The 23,767-nt window shown below is 41.4% G+C and overlaps 1 protein-coding gene across 3 annotated transcripts in view; it reads left to right on the top strand.

The window, feature by feature from the left end:
* Window positions 1-22,195, top strand: part of chd7 (chromodomain helicase DNA binding protein 7) — a 273,969-nt gene extending 251,774 nt beyond the window's left edge. For all 3 annotated transcript variants that reach the window (XM_041189422.1, XM_041189420.1, XM_041189421.1), the window contains exons 33-38: window positions 904-1,128; window positions 2,744-3,190; window positions 13,537-13,761; window positions 17,860-18,000; window positions 19,509-19,613; window positions 20,177-22,195. In XM_041189422.1, coding sequence (XP_041045356.1) covers window positions 904-1,128; window positions 2,744-3,190; window positions 13,537-13,761; window positions 17,860-18,000; window positions 19,509-19,613; window positions 20,177-21,091 — 2,058 coding nt within the window. In that variant the 3' untranslated portion in view covers window positions 21,092-22,195. The remainder of the gene's footprint in view (window positions 1-903; window positions 1,129-2,743; window positions 3,191-13,536; window positions 13,762-17,859; window positions 18,001-19,508; window positions 19,614-20,176) is intronic.
* Window positions 22,196-23,767: the final 1,572 nt, after the last annotated feature.

The following is a 23,767-nucleotide window of genomic DNA, read 5'->3' as shown; positions in this document are numbered from 1 at the left end:
ATGGCGGGGCAGGCTCGAGGGGCTGAATTGCCCACTTCCAGCTTTTATGTTATATTCTGAGTTTTGACTGGGCAGTGTATTATAAACGCTTAGCGCCTGTAGAAATATACTACTCTGACTGTATATCCTTGCATTCAGTTTGTTATTTTAAGTGCTTTGCTACAATATCTGGATGTTGTCAGTAACTTTGTTATCATTACCTGGTTGCTTAGATCTCCCTATACTAATTCAGTTCAGTGCATTAAATGCTTAATATATTTTCTAAAATGCTTGTAATAATTTTCACTTATGTAACCTCTACTGCTCTCCCTATTTAAATGGCGGCAAATTTGTTAAATTTAGAAATGGGAGGGGTATTAGAAACTGACTCCTGTTGGGGCTATGCCCAACAAACAGTCATGAGTACGCTAATGAGCTGTTTTTGCTTTTTACCAGCTAATTGATCATCAGATTCTTTGGGTTTTAGTTATATTTTTCATGTGGGTTTTAATCACATTTTTCATGTAGGTTTTAATTTGTCCTTTCTTCCATCCTTGGGAGCCCCACTATCTATAACCTCCTCAAAGAAGTCAGGCATGAATTAGACAGGCAGGATCATCTGCTTAAATCTATTTGTACTATTAAATTATTGCTATACAGGCAGTCTTCAGTCTACCCTTAGGCTGGTGGCTATATGGTATAAAATACTCTCCACAGACCAAGTTTTAAAAGGCAGTATCAATAATTGTATCAGGTGTTGTTTGTAGGTATTTGTTATACTTTACTGAAATATTAGTGTGCAAAACCCTGATTTCAGTGCCACTGCACAAAAAATTCATGTGACTTAAGTAAATGTTTACTAAAATCCTAATGCCTCTGCTGTTCCAAGTGTATCTATTTCAACAATTGTATTTTGCATTGCAGGATCGTGTAATGATTAATCGTTTGGACAACATATGTGAAGCAGTGGTCAAGGGAAAGTGGCCTATAAATAGGCGTCAGCCATTTGATTTCCATGGTATGATCAACTATACACCCACATCAGTGGAAAACCCTTTGCCAAGGAGGAGTTTCACTGAACTCTCCATGGTAGGTCAAGGGAGCTTCAGTGCCTGTGAAGATCTAGCTGGTTCTCCTCAGGTATCAAGGGTAGGTGTTTTAATATACCTGCACAGTGTTGAATAAGCTTTTGAAATAAATGAAGAGCAAGCCTTAGGTGATGTAGAGCAGAGAAATTAAGTTGCGTTTTATTTTCATAGTGGTAAACTCCTACACTTTACTTTTACCACTCCCCACTCTCCCAATTTATACCAGAAAGTGAGTTTTTGATTGATGGAGGGGGAAGAATGACAAAATTGTCGAATCCTGGAATATGAACAAGAAGTTGAGAGTATTCAACCTTTAAACACATAAGATAATCGTGTTATTATTGTGGTTTATTAACGTTCTAAGCATTGTTTGTCGTGCTATAAACTTAATCTAACTCATGACCTGGAAGGTTTGATGCCAGAAGTCCAGTGGGGATGTCTTCTCCAGTACCACTGTCCCTCATCTTGCTGTAATATTCAAAAGTGAAAAAAAATTCCTTCATGTTAATGGTAACTCTGTAAACTAAGGAAATGTTTCATTGTATTGCTTTTGAACAATAGAGATCATTTGTGCTTCATTCATAGTAGTTGTACACATTCAATTCTGCACAAAGTACAAAATGTACTTTCAGCGTACATTTAATACACTTCCATGAAGTTAACATCAAGTTTTGACATTTTCAGTAATTTCTTAAAAGTTGTATGTTTTAATTTTCAGAATTTCCCTTCAAATTCTAACATTTTATGCTAAACACTATACTGCAGCATTTTTTTGAACATTTGCATGTCAAGTTCCAATAATACTAGACAATTTCCCATGGTGTTACATGTGCACAAAACAAAGTGTAGTCTTCAAGCTAAGAGGTTAGTTGGCAGGAATATTTGGACCAGGACATGTAAATATAATTCAGCTCCCATTTTAAAGTAATTTATTTTTATACATAATGCTTTGATTTTATATTATTCATTAATAGTAACGGTTATGATAATTGCAAAGCCAAGAATTAGACTTGGTTGGAATATTGGATTCTCTCTTCTTTGAGGTCTGAGGAGCTAGTGGAGACCAAACTAGGATGCTAGAGCACTACCACTGGTGGGAGGGTCCAATAACAATGGCATATTATCTCTATAAATGGAGACACAATTTATAATAAAAAGTTTGACACGGGTGACAAAATCATGGCAAGAAGCAGTCCAAAAATTTAAGATTATTACTAAACTATAGATGGTGGAAATGTGAGAGAGAATGGCTGGCTTTATTGGGGCTAATATCATTCATTTCTTTCGACTCCTATATTTAAATTAACATTGTGGTATTCTTTAATGGAGGACAGTGATGATTGCACTGAGGATCCCAGCTTAATGGCTTCAGTGTACCTTTTAAAAAGATTCCATTTTTCTTTATTTAGAATGCTAGATTCCATTGCTTCCACAAGCACTCTGGCATCAAGACTTTTTGCTCATGTTCATTTTTCCGTATATGAAAAGAAGAAATTTGGTGCAGAAAATTTTGTTTCAAATATTTTCATTCCTAATCATTGAAATTTTTTACAGAACATTAGAACAACAGAACTTGTACAGAACCTGACAACTTCAAAGTGGTAAACACATAATTTGTACCAAATGGAAATAGGTTTTGGATATTAAATACAAAACTTTTTTTTCTCTCACTGCAGGATGATGCATTGAACCTGTCAGTTCCAAGGCAACGTAGGAGACGACGAAAGAAGATCGAAATAGAAGCCGAGCGAGCTGCAAGGAGAAGAAACCTGATGGAGATGGTAGCTCAGCTTCGTGAGTCCCAAGCAGCCTCAGACAGTGGACAGGAGAGAGCTGTGGACTTATCAAAAGCCTCCAGAGAGGCAAAAAGTTCTACCTCAGTCAGTAACCTTTCTGTTAATTCCAAGTATGTTTTGCCGAATGCCTCTGTGCCAGTATCTGATGCCTATAAAGCCCACATAGAAATGCTGCAAGCAGGCCTTTCACGAACACCAACTGGACTTATGATAAATGGTTCACTAGTTGATGGGGAAATGCCAATAAAAAGGAGAAGAGGAAGAAGGAAAAATGTTGAGGGCCTTGATCTCCTATTTATGAATAACAAACGGACATCATTAAGTGCGGTAAGCAACATTTTTAAAAGGAGAAGGTTCTTGGATTATTTCTTTTTTAAAACAATTTTTCTGTTCCTCTCCCACCTCGTATAAAATTGTTTTCAGCAGTGAAATGTGATTTTCCATTTGCTTTAGTATGTCGATAGGACCTAAACAGGATTTTCACTCTATAAATTTTGCAGTGGTAATGTTTGCAAGTCAGGCTGGTGTGTGCCTTGAAGGGGAAATGGGTATACACAAAAAATGCCTTTGGAATGTTGTTCTTCAAAAGAGCACTTGTTCAGCAGCTTGGGGAGAAGAAGGTTAATTGGCATTATCAATCTCGCTGCACTAATATAGTTCCTGTTGGCAGGTCAGAGCAGTATCAACAGTGGTTGTGACGTTCATGTCAGTCTCCCAGCCTTACAACTGAAAGGGAAGTGACAGAGAAAATATTCGCTTTCATACTGTAACATTTTCCTTTCTCACTCATTTATGTTTCTCACTTCATACCAATTAAATATTGCCACTTTAGACCATACCTAATGGCACATTGTACAAATCAGAAACTTTAGCACTAGTTGTAACCTACCAACCAGAGTGCTAGATTCATAGTAAAATATTTTCCAAATCTCAATGGTCTTGTGTACAGTAAAATTGGACTGTATCTTTAATAAAAAAGATCCTAAACATGAGAAGGGCATTTTACATTTTCTATGCAAGTGTAACTATATTCTGGTTTAGAGCAATGTTTTGAATAATTTGAAGAGAATATAATTATTGATTTATTGAGGCCAGATTATTGGGCAATACCAGTGTGTGGTAACCAGTCCTTGATGATGTAGCTTGGCCTAGATCATTTTTATGAATCTATTGTAACTCAGTTTCTATTCTATCAACAAGCTAGATAAGTTGCTATTTTAACAGGATTGAAGAAAATGAACAGATTTGGTTTTCAAGTGTACTTTGGTTTGAGGTCTCATCGGAAAGACAACACCCCTAACAATTCTCAGTTCTGCATAGAAATGCAATCTTAGATTATGTGCAGATGTTTATACTGGAGCTTGACTACTCCCAGTTAGCAAGAGTGTACTGTCCATAAAGAGTTTGTGCTTTGTACACCGTGGCTCTCACCACTCAGTTATACAGAATATATTCTCACCTATTTTGACTTCAGGGTGCATCAGAAAGATTGAGTACATGAGATATAAAGCAGGAAAATAAAAGTCCAATTTTACTCCATACTTCCAATACCAAATTGAGTGCTTTCACATTTACTCAGAATGTGCATTTTAAGGAAATTTCCGTATTTTCTTTATGCTTAGAAATCTGTTAAAGAGTATTCAATGGTTTAATAAATGGGTCTGTCTTGCACAAAGGAAAGCATGTTGTGAGGCAGTTGCCTGAATTTCTTTAAGGCCCTTGGACATTCCGTGGCATGATTATCCTCAGAAAATGCATTAAGCAACAGGCAGCTAACGTTAAGGCTCACTGGAACAATCAATACCATGGGTGTTAGACAAGTCATAAACTTCCAGCAATATCATCACTACTCATCTTGGTAATGAAAGCATTATGATGGCTATTTGAGCAAAGTCATCTATATTCTTGGAGATGGAAATAATAACCATTCCAAGCAGGGATTTACTTTTATAACTGTGAGAGACTTGCTTTCTGCAATGTAAGCAGTTGGATGTCAGCATTGGTATCATAGTCGGAATTGATTCAGAGGTGCTTTGACCAAAGTTAAACTCTGCACTCTCAATGCTACAATATTAAAAACCTTGACCATTTAGCTCTAAGCTTAGGATTGGCATAAAATCTCTTTAGAACTCCAAGCATGAGGAGTCTATGATTAATTCTTGAGAACTTATGTTGAGCCGCAGAAACCTTCTGTAGTAGTGATGGTTTTATTTAGTTCGTGATGCACCTTTAAGAATAATACTTGTTAGGAAAGATCACATGATCTGTAGTAACCAATAGGCGAGTAGTGCAGGCTACCTCAGCAGTCAGTGTAGAGATAGAGTTGGAGTTGAAAACATGTGTGGTTGCTGCTGAGTATATTGTAAATAAACTTAACAAGAAGTGTCTGCTGATCAACTCTATAACTAATAGTTCAACTCAGCCACCTTACAATAAACTGGCAACAAGGATAAAACATGATTGAACAGAAGAAATTAAGTTAAAAAGAAGTCGGCAGTGTACAGCACCCAGTGATTGTAAGTAGCAAACTCCATTAGAATTGAAGAAGTTATCCCCTCTCAAAATGGCACAATTTGAGAGAATTGATCCTTTTGAACCAGCCACTGACAAATCTGACGGTCTCAATACCTAGAATGCCTCACGTTATTTTTTCAATCGAACGAGATTACAGGGGAAGAGAAGAGGCGAGCAATCCTCTTGAGTACTTGTGGAAGCAAAGCGTCTGGTTTGATTCAAAGTTTGATGGCACCCAGTGCCCAGATTCAAAGAATTTTGATGAATTGGTGGACCTTATGAAGGGTCACTTTCAACCCAAGCCCTCAGTCACAATGCAGAGGTTCAGGTTTAATTTGCAAAATAGAGCCCCAAGTGAGACAATTGCATGCTATATGGGAAATTTGAAGCAGATAATGGAACATTGTGAGTGCGGTACAGCTCTGAACGACATGCTCAGAGATTGTTTAGTGTGTAGTGTGAAAAAGGACACTATTCAGAAAAGATTATTGTCCAAAGTGAACCTGGATTTCAAGAAGGTGCTAGAGATAGAGCTGGCCATGGAAAGTGCAGTAAGAGATTCAAAAGCAATACAGGGTGCGTAAAATGTTGCCTTCTCCACATCGGGCGGGAAACCTCAGCCAAAGCAGGCGTGAAAAATCAAGATTCTGCCAAGAAGCGGGAAATAACCCCTGCTAGCTGAAGAATAAAGAAAAATAACTTAGCAGCGAAATTGAAAAATTTTAATAGAGGTGGAAATAATCAGTCTTTTAACAATTGGCAGTGTAAAAAAATCAAATGCTACTATTGTCACAGAACTGGACGTATGATCCAATGTAATGAAAGATTCAAGCAGGCTTGTAAACAAAAGAAGCAACCCAATGAAATCCATAATGTAAAATAACGTGAAACAACAAATTCAGACATTTACTCATTGTTTAATCTGAAAGTTGGAAAGACAGAACCAGTATTTGTCACAGTGAAAGTAAATGGCAAACCTGTTAGAATGGAAGTGGACACAGGAGCCTCCACTGCAGTAATTGAGGAACATACCTTCAGATTTTTGAATAATGGTGAACATCAATTAACTTGAGAAGAAATAGCCGCCAAGCTAAAAGCATTTATTCGAATGTCTTCACCTGTATAAGGCATAAGCAGAGCAGCTGCTCATTATGGAAGCCAGTTGGCAAAGCTACCCTGGATGGTGGTAGCAGGTGAAGGGCCAAGTCTTCTGGAACGAAATTGGTTAAAGGAAATTAAGTTAGAATGGGCTGAAATTTTCCAGTTGAGAGCAAGTGGGCTACCAGAGCTTCTTAGAAAGTACCCCACCATTTTCAAGAACGAACTTGTGAAAATCCAGGGCCTGCAGGCCAAGATTCATGCCAAGATCTGGAAGCAACCCCTCGCTTCATGAAGGTGAGACCAGTGCCATATGCCCTGTGAGTAAAAACATTGAACTGAACAGACTAGAGGAACTGGGTTGAATACAACCTATTCAGTTCTCAGAATGGGTGGCACCCATTGTCCTTGCCCTTAAGCCCAACCAAAGCATCCAAATTTGTGGAGACTACAAACTGACCACCCCATTCCAAAAATCGAAGACCTACATGCCAAGCTGGCAGGAGGGACAACATACACAAAGCTTGACATGAGTCATGCTTTTCAACAACTAGAGTTGGATAATGCCTCCTGGGAATTTGTCATAATTAATATCCACAAAGAGCTGTACCAATATACACTTTTGGTGTCTCCTTCGCTTATGCCATCTTTCAGAGAGCAATGGAAAGCTTACTGCCACATTGGAGACAGGATTCACTGAAAAAGAGCATTTGGCAAACTTAGAAGTCTTAAAACGTTTCTTGCAAGCTAGAGTGCGCTTTTAAAAAAAAAGTGCACGGTCCAAGCGAGGAAGGTAATCTATTTGGGTCACTGGTTAGATTCACAGGGCCTCCACCTAGTTGAGGAGAAAGTGAGAGCCATAAGAGAAGCGCCTACGCCAAAGAACACTTGTGAGCTCAAATCATTCTTAGGAATGATCAATTATTACGGGTGGTTCTTACCCAATTTGTCTACGGTGCTGGCCCCCCTGTGTTCTCTACTCAAAAAGAACTAATGTTGGTCTTGGGACGTGCCCCAGAAAGAAGCTTTGACAAAGATGAAACAATTGTTGCACTCGTTCAATCTATTAGTGCATTATGACCAGACGAAAGAATTGGTGCTGACATGCAACGCACGCCCCTACGGAGCGGGAGCAGTGCTCTCTCATAGGATGGACAATGGCACTGAAAGGCCATGGAAAGGTCACCACAGCAGAAAAGGGATACTGGCAGATAAAAAAAAGGCCTGTCCATCACCTTTGATGTCAAGAAATTTCGCCAGTACGTACATGGTCGCCATTTTACAATTGATTCAAACCATAAACCATTGAAAAGATTGTTTAGTGAGGACAAAGCTATACCACCCATAGCCTCAACAAGAATGCAATGATGGCCTTTAATTCTGGCAGCATACGAATACACTTTCACACATAAGTCTGGCAATCAAATCGTAAACGCCGAAGTCCTCAGCCTTTTGCCTTTACAAGAAATGTTGCCAGTGACAGCTCTGTTACACCCATGGGAGAGGCCAGGTAGACCTTGGATGAGGTTGCACATTGATCTCGTTGGACCTTTCCTGGGAACAATGTTTCAGTTCATTGTTGATGCTCATTTAAAATGGTTGGATGTATATGAGGTGAAGTCACCAATATCAGCCGCTCCATATGAGAAACTGTCAGAGTTTTGCCATTCACAAACTACAGGCAGCAGTCATTTCCAATAATGGCATGGCATTTACAAATGCTGAGTTTCAATGGTTTATTAGCCTCAGCAGTATCACTCGTTCAAACTGCACCTTACCATCCTTCCTCAAAAGGATTGGTCGAAAGGGCATTTCAAACATTGAAGGCAGGCATGAAAAAGCTAACTGGTGATTCCTTGGCAACCAAGCTAGCACACTTTTTCCTTACAGGGCTACCCCTCACACAACGACAGGTGCCACACCTGCGGAGTTATTGTTGAAAAGTCATCTCAGGATGACATTGAGCTTAATAATGCTGAATTTAGAGGGGAAGGTGGAAAGAAGTCAGAGGAGCCAGAAAACTAGACATGACTGGCCTAGTCACGAGAGGAAATTTACTGTAGGAGAGTTGGTATACGCGAAGAACTTTGGGGAAGGACCAAAGTGGTTACCGGGTGAAATAAGTGCGGTGACTGGACTCTACCTTACCATCTGGAGATGGAAGGCCAGATCATCCGTAAACATGTGGACCATTTAAGAGAGAGGCAAATCACCAAGATTTGATTCCACCATTGACCATGACCTAGTCTGAGTTTCCTGTTGAGGATACTGAACCCAGGACTGACATGTCTGATGTTCCTGTAAGAGTTGAGAATACAGAACTGCAAGTGCCCACCAAAGCACCTGATGTTCAGACAACTCCAGAAAAGGAGGATCCTGACAAATAATCTGAAGTTGTGGAGGTGTGACATTCCACACCAGGAAACCACCTGAAAGACTGAACTTGTAAATTCCTTACCCAGTGTAAATATATGTTGCCTTGAAAAATGTATACTTGTAAATATATATATAACTGAGTTAAAGTGGATTGGAATGTAGTAATTATGGTTTTCTTTAGTGTGTAATGCACCTCTAAGAGTAATATTTGTTAGGAGAGACCACATGCTCTGTAGTAACCAATAGGAGAGTAGCATGGGCTACCTCAGCAATCAGTGCAGAGATAGAGTTGGAGTTAAAAACACACGTGTAGTTGCTGCTGAGTATATTGTAAATAAACTTAATGTTTCCACCCAAGAAGTATCTGCTGATAACTCTCTGGCCAGAATGTTCACGTCGGCGTGCGAGGGTGCAAAATAACGTGCAGTGACATCGAGCAAGTATCCCTGCGCCATCGTTTTGGTGGGTGGGTGCGCGATGATTTCCAATGCATGCCCGCCATTAATTAACGGGCCACTTAAGGCCCTTGAGGCAGTAATTGACACCAATTTTTCAGGGCACATGTGATCTTCAGGTCATCTTACGGGTGCAACAGGCAGGCGGGTAGGCCACATTTTTATAAACCTCATCCGTGAGTGGGATCAGAGAAGAGGGGTGAGTGGGGTCGTGAGTGTTATTTGTCAGACATTTGATGCTTAAAGTTACTGATACTTGGCTGTGAGTAGGAATACTTCAAAACTCTTCACAGCTGCTTGGACAAGAGTAACAGGCTTCAGGTCAGGACTCTGGAGTAAACAGCAGTTCTGGGGCCTTGCTGGTTTCAGGAAGCCTTCACTTAGCCTGCAAGTGGGAATTGTGCTTTCCACTGGAGACACCACCTCTGAGGAGGAAGGGAGGGCCAGAAGGGAGAGCAGGCCAGGAGTCCACATTTAGCCTCCAGGGGAGCCACCTTTGGGAGGAGAGGCGCAGGGCCAACAGGAAGTCCAAGCGGAAGGGGCCACAGAAGACACCACCAACCTGCTGCCAGGGTTTACATGCAGCGAAGCAGCTACCTCAATATGTCTGAGGTGCAGTGCCGAAGGAGGCTCTATCTCTCAAGGGAGACAGTGACTTCCATTTGTCAGCTGATAGGCCCTGAGACCTGCGCCAATTGTGCAGGTGAGCATCCCATGCCAATTGGCATTGAAGGTCATGGCTGCCCTTAACTTCTATGCCTCCAGCTCTTTCCAGGGGTCGGTGGGTGATCTTTGCAGAGTCTCCCAGTCAGCTGTCCACACTTTGTCAAACAGGTGACCGATGTTCTGTTCAGGCATGCATTGACTTTCATCCACTACCGCTGGGACAAGGCCTGCCAAACAGAGTGAACCAGAGGTTTCGCAGCGATTGCTAGCTTCCCCTGTGTCCAGGGTGCAATCGACTGCACACATGTGGCCATCAAGGCGCCAGCGGGTGAGCTCCATGCCTTCGTCAACAGGAAGGGATTCCATTCCTTGAGAGTGCAGATACTTTGTGATCACAGGATGCGGATCCTGCAAGTCTGTGCAAGGTACCCAGGCAGCTCCCACGAAGCCTACATCCTCAGGCACTGCCAGGCGCCGAGGCTCTTAAGTGCTCCAGCCGGGCTGGATGGATGGCTGCTGGGTGACCAAGGCTATCCCCTCAAAAGGTGTTTCATGATGCCCCTCTGCCATTCAAGAACAGAGACCAAGCAGTGGTACAATAGGAGCCATGCCTCCACAAGGGCTGTGGTAGAGAGAACCATTGGCCTTCTCAAGATGTGCTTCCAATGCCTGGACCATTCAGGGGGCACACTCCAATGCCCCCCGCCCCCCCCAGATCATGTGTCACTGATAATGGTTGCATGCTGCAACTTTCCACAATCTGGTGCTGGAAAGGGGGGAAAGCAGTGGATGACAAAGATATAGATGCAGATTCTCCAGCTGCACGTGTTGAGTCCAGTGGTGAGTCCGGGGATGAGCATGCACAGGGAAATGCTGATGGTAGATGCTGACCCGGGCATCCTCCAGGGCGGCAGGGATACCCGGGAGGCTTTAATCCAACGAACCTTCAGCTAGCCCACCACAGATGGACCTCCAACATAAGCCAGGGCTGCAGGCTCCATGCTCGATATCTGAGAGCAACAACTGCCTGGTTAGGAACATTAACTATGTGCCGTGTCAATAAAGCTCAGTGACAAACAGGTCGCTCATAACATCGTGGGTTCCTGTCCACCTGCAGTAGTAAGGGATCACCCTGAGCCATGCTCACATATCAAAATTTAATGAATTAACAAAATGAAGCAGAAAATAAAGTGAATGCAAAGGTGTTACGCATCACACCAACTTGTCATCAATTAATAGCAGGCAACATAAAACCATGAGCGAGAAGCCTGTGCTGCCTTAAGCTTACGTTTCTGGGTGCTATGTTTAGGGGGCCCCCCGGTACCTGAGACAGCCTGCTCAGTGTGCTGTCCTGTTGGCCTCGATTATCTTGGCGGGTGTCATTTGGCCCGTGGAGCCTTTGATGGCCTATCCTGGGAGGGAGCGGCCAGTTCCATGGCTGGCATCTCCCCAGTCGCTGCAGCCTCATCGGATCCCACGGTGACTGGCAGAAGAGCTGCTACCTTTATCCGGAGTGCCCTGAGAGGAGCCCGCAGAGACAACTGGCAGCTCCTGCGCTGACGTGAGGTCACCGTTGATGGATGGGCACCAACCTGGGATACTTGGTGGCCAATCCATCTCCCACACTGGCACTGACCAGCTGAAGCCAATGCTGCTGTGAGAGCTTGCAGGTCCAAGTGCAACTCCAGGAGGCCCTGATTGTTCTCCTGCAGGAGCCTCTCCATGACAGTCGCCACTCTCTCCATGGAGGAAGCATGGCGCTCAGCCATGAGGCTTGTTGCATCGGTGATGCTCCGCATGGACTCCTCCAGTGCAGGGACCATGCCACGCATTGCCTCATGTATCTCTGCCAGATCCTCCCGCATATCCTGCTGGACTTGCAGCATCTGCTGCCTCACGGACGACTCCGAGAGGCACATCATCAGCCACGACCAAGCATATGCCTTGTCCCCAGCAGTCCTCTGACTACTGGCGCCATGGGCACTCTCTGTCTCTGCCTGCACCTCAAGCGAGTGTGAAGTGCCCTCACCACTGTGCCCCGGACACTAGCGGACGATCTAATTCCCACCACGGTGCTCATGTCTGCGCTGGTGCCTGCCTGGCAGAGATGGTGCAACGCTGGTAATTCCATTTGTTCAGGGCCCTCAGGTGTCAGAGGCGGCCCTTCTTCCTCCTCCTCCCGGCCCTGCTCCGGTGATGCTGAAAGGAGGAACAAGGACATTTAGTTATTTCAAGTGGAGACAATGTCAATGCATGCCTGTCCCCTGGATCAATATGTGCTTGTCCTTCCATAACCAATGGTCAACCCATGTTAGAAGCTTCAATCACTGAACATTCAACAGTGGGATGCCTGTTGGGACACACATGGTGACCTCAGAGCATGGCAATCAAACCAACCAAAATTGAAGCAGACCTGGTAAGCTGAGGAGGTATAGTGGCATCATCTGGTGTTAAAACACTCAACAAATATTTTGTTGAACTTAGCAAAATGTCAGTGCAACTTTCCCATTTGAACAGTGTTAGCCAAACACTGGGATAACAGCAGGACTTGTAATGTATTATGTGTCTTTTAAATTAATTTTTGGGATATGGGTGTTGCTAGAAAGACTGGCATTTTTTTGCCCAGAGAAATTACTGGCAGGCCTTCACAATTCAGTGGCTTGCTAGGTGACTTAAAGAGCAGCTAAGCATCAAGCACATTGTTGTAGGGCTGGATTGCATATAGCCCAGAGCACGTAAGGACAGCAGATTTCCTTCCCTAATGAACATCAGCAATCTGTGGCAGTTCAGCAGTTTCACGGTCACTTATTGGTCTTCACTTTTTAGTTCCAGAGCTTTTTTTTTGAACAATTCAAATTTTCAAACTGTCATGACAGGATTTGAATTGACATTCTTTTGATTATCAGCTTTCATCTCAATTATGAGTTCAGTAAGCTACCTTTTCCATTTTTGCTAACTTAGGCTAGCGTTAGATGGACTTCTAGAAGAAGGGTTTACACTTCAAACCCTTGGTGTGCTCAGTAATCTCCTGAGCAACATTGCCGTTTGTTTTGGCTAACCCCTTCTTCTCAAATCACTTTGCATAGATACAGAAATGACTATCTATCTGCATTCATAGAACTGGTATAATGAAACTAGGAATCTCTGTTGTACTGAGAAACATTCAAGACTCTTAGAGTCATAGTCATAGAGTATTACAACACAGAAGCAGGCCCTTTGGCCCATCGTGTCCATACCGGCCATCAAGCACCTATCTAATCTAATCCCATTTTCCAGCACTTGGCCCATAGCCCTGAATGCTATTAACTCTTGTTAAAAATAATTTAGGTTTTGTCTAAAATAAAGCTGAGTGGATAAAGATCACTGACATGTACAGTACAGAAGTCATAAAATAACAATACCTTTGACTTCCCCTGTAAAGATGGAGAATTTGTACATGGAAACATAAGAATGAAAGTGTTTTGTTTGCTTAAATGCCTACCTGGGTTTTCACATATAAAGTCCCCTGATGGTGTAGGCAATTATCTGTTTGCATAATTAGTAATGATGCATTTTGAATTGCAGGATGATGCAGAAGTGACCAAAGCTTTTGAGGAGAGCACACAGTCAGCATCACAACCAAGGAACATTCCATCTCCTGGTCAGTTGGACCCTGAGGCACACATCCCTGTTATTAATTTAGAAGATGGGACCAGACTGGTGGGAGAAGAAGCCCCCAAAAATAAAGATTTGGTGGAATGGCTGAAAGTTCATCCAGCTTATACTGTAGACATGCCTAGTTATGTACCAGTAAGTGTAGCAATACAGATATTTACATGATACAATGTTCAAAGAACACTATCTGTTTATCATAAAAATTGACAGCCACATTGCACTGGCATTTTTTTTGTACCAAATGACAAAACTTCCCAAGCTTACAGATTATAATGAGGGGAATGGAACTAGTTAGAATGCCCTTTCAGAGAGCCAGTGCAGGCTTGATGGGCTGAATGGCCTCCTGCACTGTAAAGATTCTGTGACTCTGTCTACAAAAAGCAAGGGAAATCCAACTCAGCCAATTACTGCCCCATCAGTCTACACTTGATCATCAGCAAAGTAATGGAAGGGGTCATCGAAAGTGCTATCAGGCAGCCCATTCTGACAATAACCTGTTCACTGCTCGATTTGGGTTCTGCCAGGGCCACTCAGTTCCTGACCTCATTACAGCCTTGAACCAAACATGGATAAAAGAGGTGAGGTAAGAGTGACTATCTTTGACATCAAGGCAGCATTTGACCAAGTATGGCATCAAGGAGCCCTAGCTAAACTGCAGTCAATGGGAATTGGCAGCGGTGGGGGGGCATCTCTTGGAGCACAAAGAAAGATTGTTGTGGCTGTTGGAGGTTAATCATCTCAGTTGCAGGACATCACTGCAGGAGTTCCTCAGGGCAGTGTCCTCGGCCCTATCAAGTTCAGGTACATTGAAGTGACCTTCCCTCTATTATAAGTTCAGAAGTGAGCATATTTGCTGCTGATTGCTCAATTTTCGGCACCATTCGTAATTCCTCAGAAGCAGTCTGAAGCCTATATCCATATGTAGCAAGACCTGAACAACATTTAGGCTTGGGCTGATGAGTGGAAAGTAACATTCATGCCACAGAAGTGCCAGGCAATGACCATCTCCAACAAGAAAGAACCTAACCATCTCCTCTTGATTGTCAGTGGCATTACCATTGCTGAATCCTCCACTATCAACATCTTGGGGGTTACCATTGACCAGAAACTGAACTGGACCAGCCATATAAATACTGTGGCTACAAGAGCAGGTCAAAGGCTGGGAATTCACCTCTTGCATGATTTGCCTCCTGGCTCCCCAAATCCTGTCCACCATCTACATGGCAAAAGTCAGGAATATGATGGAATACTCTTCAATTGCTTGGATGAGTGCAGCTCCAACAACACCCAAGAAATTCAACATCGTCCATGACAAAGCAGCCAATTTAATTGGCACCCCATCCACCACCTTAAACATTCACTCCCTCCACTGCTGTTACATAGGGGCAGTGATGCACAAGATGCACTACAACAACTCACCCAGGTTCCTTCAACAGCACCTTCCAAACCCATGACCTCAACCACCTAGAAGGACAAGGGCACCAGCTGCATTGTAACACCACCATGTGCATATTCCCCTCCAAGCCACATACCATTCTGACTTGGAATTTTATCACCACTTCTTCACTGCTGCCGAGTCAAAATCCTGGAACTCTCTTCCTTACAGCATAGTTGGGTTCCTGCACCATATGGACTGCAGTGGTTCAAGAAGGCTCCTCACCACCACACCACCTCAAGAGCAATTAGGGATGAGCAATAACTGCTGGCCTAGCCAGTGATGCTCACATCTCATGAAAGAATAAATACAATTATATTCTTTCCCTATCCCCACACAGCTCCTCCATTTCTGTATTTTGGAGATCACTTTGAGCCTCTATTATGTAGCACAAATTCTTGTCCAAAACTCTACACTTTCTCACACTCTTCTTCCATTTAATCCATTTTGCTTTATCTCAACTAAACAAGCATCAGGGCTGGGATTTAGAGCAGACATGAAATCGAAAACATAGGACCGCACAACAGAGAATTGTGAATGTTGTAGTTGGAACATTGGCCATACAGTTTGTGTACCGTACAGATTTATGGAAATAGTTCATTTGGAACAAAGTGCAAAAGCATGATTTTTTTTTTCCCTTCCCAGAGCAACTGAAGTTTACCTTTTTATGCATTGGCCAATTCTGTTTTATATACAACGCTTCAGCAGAAGTGGGCTTCAACTGAAATATATTGATTATGCCTTTCTCATCAGTTAAGTATATGAAATAGAAAACTTTTTTTAACTCAATTTATAGCTATGCCAGCATTTATTGCCCATCCCTAATTGCCTTTGAGAATCACAGAATCTGTCAGTGCAGAAGAGGTCCTTATAGCCCAGCGAGTCTGCAGCGACATATGAGAAACACCTGACCTACCTACCTAATCCCATTTACCAGCACTTGGCCGTTATGACGTGCCAAGCGCTCATCCAGGTACTTTTTAAAGGATGTGAGGCAACCTGCCTCCACCACCCTCCCAGGCAGCACATTCCAGACTGTCACCACCCTCTGGGTAAAAAGGTTTTTCCTCACATTCCCCCCTAAACCTCCTGCCCCTCACCTTGAACATTATGTCCCCTCGTGATTGACTCTTCAACTAAGGGAATAGAAGGTGGTGTTGAGCTGCCTCCTTGAACCACTGCAGTCCATGTGATATAGGTACACCCACAGTGCTGTTTGGGAGGGAGTTCCAGGATTTTGACCCAGCCACATTGAAGGGAAGGGCGATATATTTCCAAGTCAGGATGGTGAGTGACTTGCAGGGAAACTTCAAGGTGGTGGCGTCCCTATCTATCTGCTGCCCTTGCCCTTCCAAATGGTAGTGGTTGTGGGTTTGGAAGGTGCTGTCTAAGGAGGCTTGGTGAGTTCCTGCAGTGCATCTTATGAATGGTACACACTGCTGCCCTTTTGCATCAGTGGTGGAGGGAGTGAATGTTTGTGGATGGAGTGCCAATCAAGTGGGCTACTTTGTCCTGGATGGTGTCAAGCTTCTGGAGTGTTTTTGGAGCTGCATCCATTCAGGCAAGTGGAGAGTATTCCATCACACTCCTGACTTGTGCCTCGTAGATGGTGGACAGGCTTTGGGGAATCAGGAGGTGAGTTATTCACCACAGGATTCCTAGCCTCTGACCTACTCTTGCAAGCATAGTATTTATATGGCTAGTCCAGTACAGTTTCTGGTTAATGGTAACCCCAAGGTTGTTGATAGTGAGGGATTCAGCAAAAGTAATGCCATTGAATGTCAAAGGGCAATGATTAGCTTCTCTCTTGTTGGAGATGGCCATTATCTGGCACTTGTGTTGCATGAATGTTGCTTGCCACTTGTTGGCTCAAGCCTGGATATTGTCCAGGACTTGCTGCATTTGGACATGGACTGTTTCAGTATCTGCGGAGTCATGAATGGTGCTGAACATTGTGCAGTTATCAGCAAGCATCCCCACTTCTGACCATATGATGGTTGGAAGGTGATTGATGAAGCAGCTGAAGATGGTTGGGCCTAGGACAGTATCCTGAGGAACTCCTGCAGTGCTGTCCTGGAACTGAGATAATTGACCTCCAACCACCACAACCATCTTCCCTTGTCTAGATATGACTCCAACCAGCAGAGAGTTTTCTCCGATTCCCATTGATGCCAGTTTTACTAGGGTGCCTTGATGCCACACTTGGTCAAATGCTGGCTAGATATCAAGGGTAGTCACTCTCGCCTCATCTCTGGAGTTCAACTCTTTTGTCCATGTTTGAACAAAGGCTATAATGAGTTCAGGAGCAGAGTGGCCCTGGCGGAACACAAACTGAGCATCGGTGAGCAGGTTATTGCAAAGCAAGTGCCACTTGATAGCAATGTTGACCCTTTGCATCAATTTATTGATGAATGAGTGCAGACTGATGGGGTGGTAATTGGCTGGGTTGGATTTGTCCTGCTTTTTGTGTACAGGACATGGGCAATTTTCCACATTGCCGGGTAGATGCCAGCGTTGCAGCTATACTGGAGCAGCTTGGCTGGAACACAGCAAGTTCCGGAGCACAAGCCTTCAGTACTATTGCCGGAATGTTGTCGGGCCCGTGGCTTTTGCAGTACCCAGTGCCTTCAGCTGTTTCTTGATATCCCATGGAGTGAATCGAATTGACTGAGACCTCTTTGTACGTTGCTAAGAATTCCAGCCATATAAATATATATTCACAGAGCTTTGAATGCTTTGTTTAAATGTGTATTACCAAAATGACGGTGGTGAATTTTTGCCTTCTTTCGCTTTTACAGAAGAGTGGAGAGGTGCTGTTAACCCCATTTCAAAAACCTAAACAGAAAAGGCATCGCTGTAGAAATCCTAACAAACTGGATGTGAACACTTTGACAGGAGATGAAAGAGTGCCTGTTGTTAATAAAAGAAATGGGAAAAAGGTATGGCTACGTAAAGGGAGAGAACTGGTAATCTGGCAAGAACTCAAGTCGCTTTAGCCAATTTATCTTTTGTGTCAACACTGAAATTAGCTCCCCTTTTACGCCGCATTGAAGTTTCAAGATAATTAGCACACCTATCAGAACAGTACACAAGCTGATTTGCTAATATCGGTTTTAAGCCAGCTATATGTATAGTGGGAGATAAGTTTTATTGTTAAACTTCCCAAAATACTTTGCATCCAACAAATTACTGTTGAAGTGTGTGAAGAGAAAAACATTTCAGGATTACTTGGAAAAGTGAGGGGAATGGGCCTAGGTGAGTTGCTTTTACAGAAAGTTGGCACAGACACAGTGGACTGAATGGCTTCCTTCTGTATTGTAACCAGTCTATGATTCTGATAAATATGACAGACACTGCGTGCATAGCAGGATCCCACAAACACCCATGGGATCGATGAGCAGAAGTTAAATTTTTTTGTTGAGTAAGAAATGTTGGTTGGATACCAGGAGAACTCTATTCTTCTTTGAATAGTGTCATCAGATCTTTTACATCCACTTGGATGCACTTCTGAGAATGCAACATACTCCCAGTACTACACAAATCAATTCTGAAGTAGAGCTAAAATGGATAGCCTTTTGACTCCCTACTAACTGAGCCAAGCTGGTGAGGTATTCCTAATTTTTGGTTATTTGATTTGTCAATTATTTTAGCAGATGTAAATGTAAAATAAATTGAAGCCAGTAAGTTTAATCATATTGTAAATAAAGTTACATTTAAAAGCCAAACCTACCATGGGATTTTCTTGTGGAATGACCTTATGGACATTTTGTAATATTTATAATGGAAAGTAGTTTGTTCCCAGTTTGCATTTCTGAGGATATTTCACTGCAGTTTTTTTAACTGTACAGCTGACTAGCTGATTAACTTTGTCTAAAAAATACCATGTTGGTCATTTATACACCTTTAACATCACTAGTCTGAAACTTATCTAACAGCGTGATCTTTATTTTGAAGGGAGTGTACAAGTGAATTTTTGTAAATTGCCTTGTTTATGAAGAACACTCATGAAAATGTCTTGTCTTTGAAATTGAAATTCCAAAGACGCTGATCAGGCATTTTAAGTAGTTTCTATAACAACTTTTGTCGGAATATTAATTGTTGCATTATGATAATCCACATGGTGGAGCTGTTGGAAATTATTGTGCATATTTCTCCCTATCATTATTTTTTCTATAATCAATCATCTCATTTCTTTATAATCTGTATAGTGGTGAACACTAGTATTGGAACATGGCAGATTGTATTCAAAATTTAACCAGTTGCCACTGGAAATATGTAATGATATTTTTTTACAATAGTTTGCACTTTCTTTGATTCCTCGAGGCAAAATATTTTTCAACAAAGGAAGATATATAAAGAATGCATATTCAAGCTTTGGGTAATAAGTCAGAAACCAAGGTTATACACTATCAGAGGCATTAATATTATGTTTTCCCAAATTTGTTAGATGGGTGGTGCCATGGCCCCGCCAATGAAAGATCTGCCTAGATGGCTTGAAGAAAATCCTGAGTTTGCTGTTGCACCTGATTGGGCAGATGTTGTCAAGCAGTCTGTAAGTGTGGCTATTCTTATCATGAGTTAGTGTTAGCAAAACAAAATGAATGTATTCACTCAGACTATAAAATGTATTGTCTTTTGGCTTTAGGAATGGAGTTTTGTTTCAGTATTCATTCAGCAAAAATTAATTATTTAGAGAGTAACTCATTTTCTGTATTCTGGATTGGTTAAGGTTATATCAAATGACTGCACTTTATTTTTCATAGCACACTACTAAATTGTAGCACAGCACAGTTGATTTGCTAAAACTCACTTCAAGATGCTAATCTCAATTTTGCAAAACAATGTCAAGATGAGTTTTGTGAAAAAAATAATTTTGAATTGCAAAGTCTGCAATGTGATTCATAAATTCTGGTAGAGACTTTTTTTCAGGAGTTATAATACTTATGCATTTTAGTTTTTGTCACTTGTGTTATTAATGGTGTTTGTTGATCAACCCAGTATATATTAAATTATATTGGAAAAGGGGACATTCCTTGGTTGCCCCTAGTGTTTTGTCTTGGGAGTGTTTAGTGCATTTTAGGATTCATGACAATGACACCGATGATCTTTTTTCAGGGTTTTCTACCAGAATCCATGTTTGACCGTGTTCTCACCGGACCTGTTGTTAGAGAGGAGGGCGCAAGTAGAAGAGGGAGAAGGCCTAAAAGTGAGATTGCCAAAGCTGCTGCGGCTGCGGCTGCTGCTTCAGCCTCAGGAATAAACCCACTACTGATGAACAGTCTCTTTTCTGGAATGGATCTAGCGAGCCTGCAGAATTTACAAAACCTGCAAAGTCTTCAGTTAGCTGGATTGATGGGCTTCCCATCAGGCCTTGCTACAGCTGCTACAGGAGGAGATACAAAAAACCCTGCTTCATTACTACCACTGATGCTTCCAGGCATGGCAGGGCTGCCCAATATGTTTGGACTTGGAAGCTTGTTAAGCAACCCCTTGACTGCTACAGCTAGTACGTCCTCAGCAACATCGGGTCCAAGCGAAACAGAAAGTGGCATTTCATGTAAAACAGAAAATGACAAAGAAAATGATAAAGAAAATGAAGATAAGGAAATAAACAATGCTGAATCTACAGTTGATTCTAACAATGCAAGTTCAAGTTCTTTCACAGCGCCTGCAACCACTGGACTATCCAACAACCCTCTTGCTTTCAACCCATTCTTGCTTTCCACTATGGCTCCTGGATTATTCTACCCATCTATGTTTCTTCCTCCTGGGCTGGGAATGACCTTGTCTGGTTTTCCTCATACTACACTAGCTGGACTACAGAGCACAATAAGCTCAAGTGGTGACAAGGAAGACAAGACAGATGGAAAAACTGAGGACAACAGTTTTATAGAAGGAGAAGCCAATTCAGATGACAGTGATCCTATGGGAAGCCCTAGTAAACCAGCAGATTCTTCCCTTGTGGAAGATGAATTGGCACAGGTGACAGGGTTGGACTCAGTTGAGGGAGAAGATAATGATGAGGACTAATTACATTTCCAGTTACTAAGTGTTTTAAAACTCTTCAAGTCGTAGTCCTACTGTTTACATATTCATTAAATGTCCACACATAGTTTTTTAAGCTATCTCTGTAACATAGTGTAGCAAAGTTCCAAGTCATGTTATGCAGATGTCAAAGATGTCTTGGTCATAAGTATTATGCAGTGCATTATTTATTATCCTAGAAGCGATATCAAGTTCAAAATTGTGTCAGAATTTAAGCAATGAAGTTAAAACAAATGCTCTGCTTTTCGTTTTTCAATGGTAATTTGTGATGCGCAGCAAACTTCAATCATGGCATGTGATTGTTAGTGACCGAAGCAGTTTCTGCTTATAAAGGAATAATGAAGATGTATATTTAACATTGCTGTGAAGAGCACAGATGGACAAAAGTCATTGTAGAACATATCATGCCTATAGATTTGACTGTAAATAGAGTCCACACTGACAATCCCCACGATAGTGTGAAGGTCTCACCCCAGAGGCACAGCAATAACTTGGCAGCTGTTGAATGTTTTTAAAAAAAAAATCTGGACAATAAAACGCCTAAAGGGTGACCACAATTTCTGACTTAAACTACAGTTGATTTGCATTGTCTCATGATTTTTTTTCTTGTAATGCACTGTTATAAACAAAATTCAGGTACATTTCTCTAAAGAAAGGACTTTGTTACTTTAGCCACAAAGCTAAACAGCATTACCTCAGTTCTATTAGCATTGAAGTTTACAAACATGACTTTGTAAATGTATGTTTTCTTTGTTGTGATGTTTTTTTTAAAAAAAAAAGAAAACTGCTATCATGTAAGATAAGATGTAAATTGCTGCCAACTGTAGTAACGATGCTTTTAATAAAAGTGACCCATGATATGCAGTGACATGTACTGTAGAACAAGCAAAAGTCTAGAGAAACCAAATTATGATTGGTATTCACTAGTTACATTGCTTAGTAGCAATAGAAACACATACCATATTCTGGCTCCTGGAAAGGTTTTTTTTTTGGTTTTATTGGTGAAGTAAATGTTTACAAATGGACAATACATGTACTTAAAATACAATGAAATTTAGCTTTATTATTAAACCAATTCAGTATTAGGCATCTTGGTTTCATTATATTCTATTCTCTTTTCACCTGTTAAAAATGCTGATATACTGCATAGCATTACTGTAAACAATATATTGGTAGGTTCTAAAGTCAAGATCCATCAGATTAAACTGCTTTTCTCACTCAGCAGGCAGCAAATTGTATAGCCCAAAGCACCAGATGTGGTGCTCCTCCCTCCCCACTTATTCTTTTTTTTAAAAAAGTGGGGAGGGGGGAATCCCCACTCCATTATGTTGCAAAGCTATTCCATTTACCGCTATTACATGACATTCAGTTTAGATAATGAAAAGTTGAATCAAAGTCAGTCTAAATTTGGTTAGCCTTTGTCCAATTTCCAACAAATACTATCCAAAACATACAATAACTTGCTTAAAGAAGAACCTTTGAAATTGTAATGCAGTATTTCTTGTGTGATGTGAGTTACAAGTTTTTCACAATCGGTGAATAATAAATCCAGTATTGCAGCTTTCAAAAGGAGTTGTTTTGTTTGGAAGTGTGAAGTTGTTTAAGATTTTGGCTCCTGGAAATGTCTCCCTTGCACACAGATGTTAAACATTTCTTGCTAATTCGTGAGCTATTTGAGTATACATTAAACTATGGAAAATTAATTTGGTAGCCAGTACAATTTATTCACATCTTTTATATTCACCAGTAGTTAAGAGTTATATGTGACATCATGAAATATTACAGTTTATCTAGCTTCACATTATTAACACCATCTAATGCTTATCCGCATTTTTTTAAAATCATTTTTGGTTCAAATGCTAAGACCGTAAGGGGAGTAAATTCCATCAATAATGAACTTATTTTAATTTATTCACTTTTTCCAGTTGCTTTCAATGCTTCTCAACTTTATTTCACCAATCACTTGGACTTTGAGAATTTTCTTCCCAATAAATTAGGATTTCACTCATAAAGCAATGCTCTGATGTAAAATTAAAACATGGGAGGGAGAGGGGTAAGTAAGTAGCGAAATATTCTGTGTTAGAAATGTAGCCCTGAATGGCAGACCATTGGCTGTGAAATATTTATTTTATATTAGGTACTTATGGGGTAAATGATGGAGACAGTTTCTAACATGTTCTTAATTTTCTCTCTATATAAATAGCTTGATGTCCCAAATGGAAAATCTATCAAGACATTATCCCTGAAGAAATTTGTGCTATACCTAACCTGTGCAACTGCTGTATTTTTCTCCTGGCGTTGACATTAAGTTTAGCACAGCAGAAAAGAGCTACTTTGTTGCTCTTCAGGACTAATTGCAATTTTGGACATTCTGCAAATCATCAACATCAACTTTTTATTTTTGCTATTTTGTCAACTCATTTAAAAATCTGCAAGACCACTTGCGTGATTACCCTCAACTCTTGCAGGTACTGAAACCCCAGCTTCCAGTAATATGCCATTAGTGTTTTTAATTTGCTGGATTGAATAATCTGAGCCAGATTATACCTTGTCATTATCACTACTTTGGTCAGTAATGGTTGCAATATTAAACCAGTTTCTTTGCAAGTGATTTCTTCTGTACTGACTTTGTGGATAAATGCACCGCACGATGTAAAACCG

Source organism: Carcharodon carcharias, chromosome 6, assembly GCF_017639515.1.
Source record: "Carcharodon carcharias isolate sCarCar2 chromosome 6, sCarCar2.pri, whole genome shotgun sequence".
NCBI lineage: Eukaryota > Metazoa > Chordata > Chondrichthyes > Lamniformes > Lamnidae > Carcharodon > Carcharodon carcharias.
Note: the sequence above shows the minus strand (reverse complement) of the source record. Positions and strands in the feature narration are given on the sequence as shown.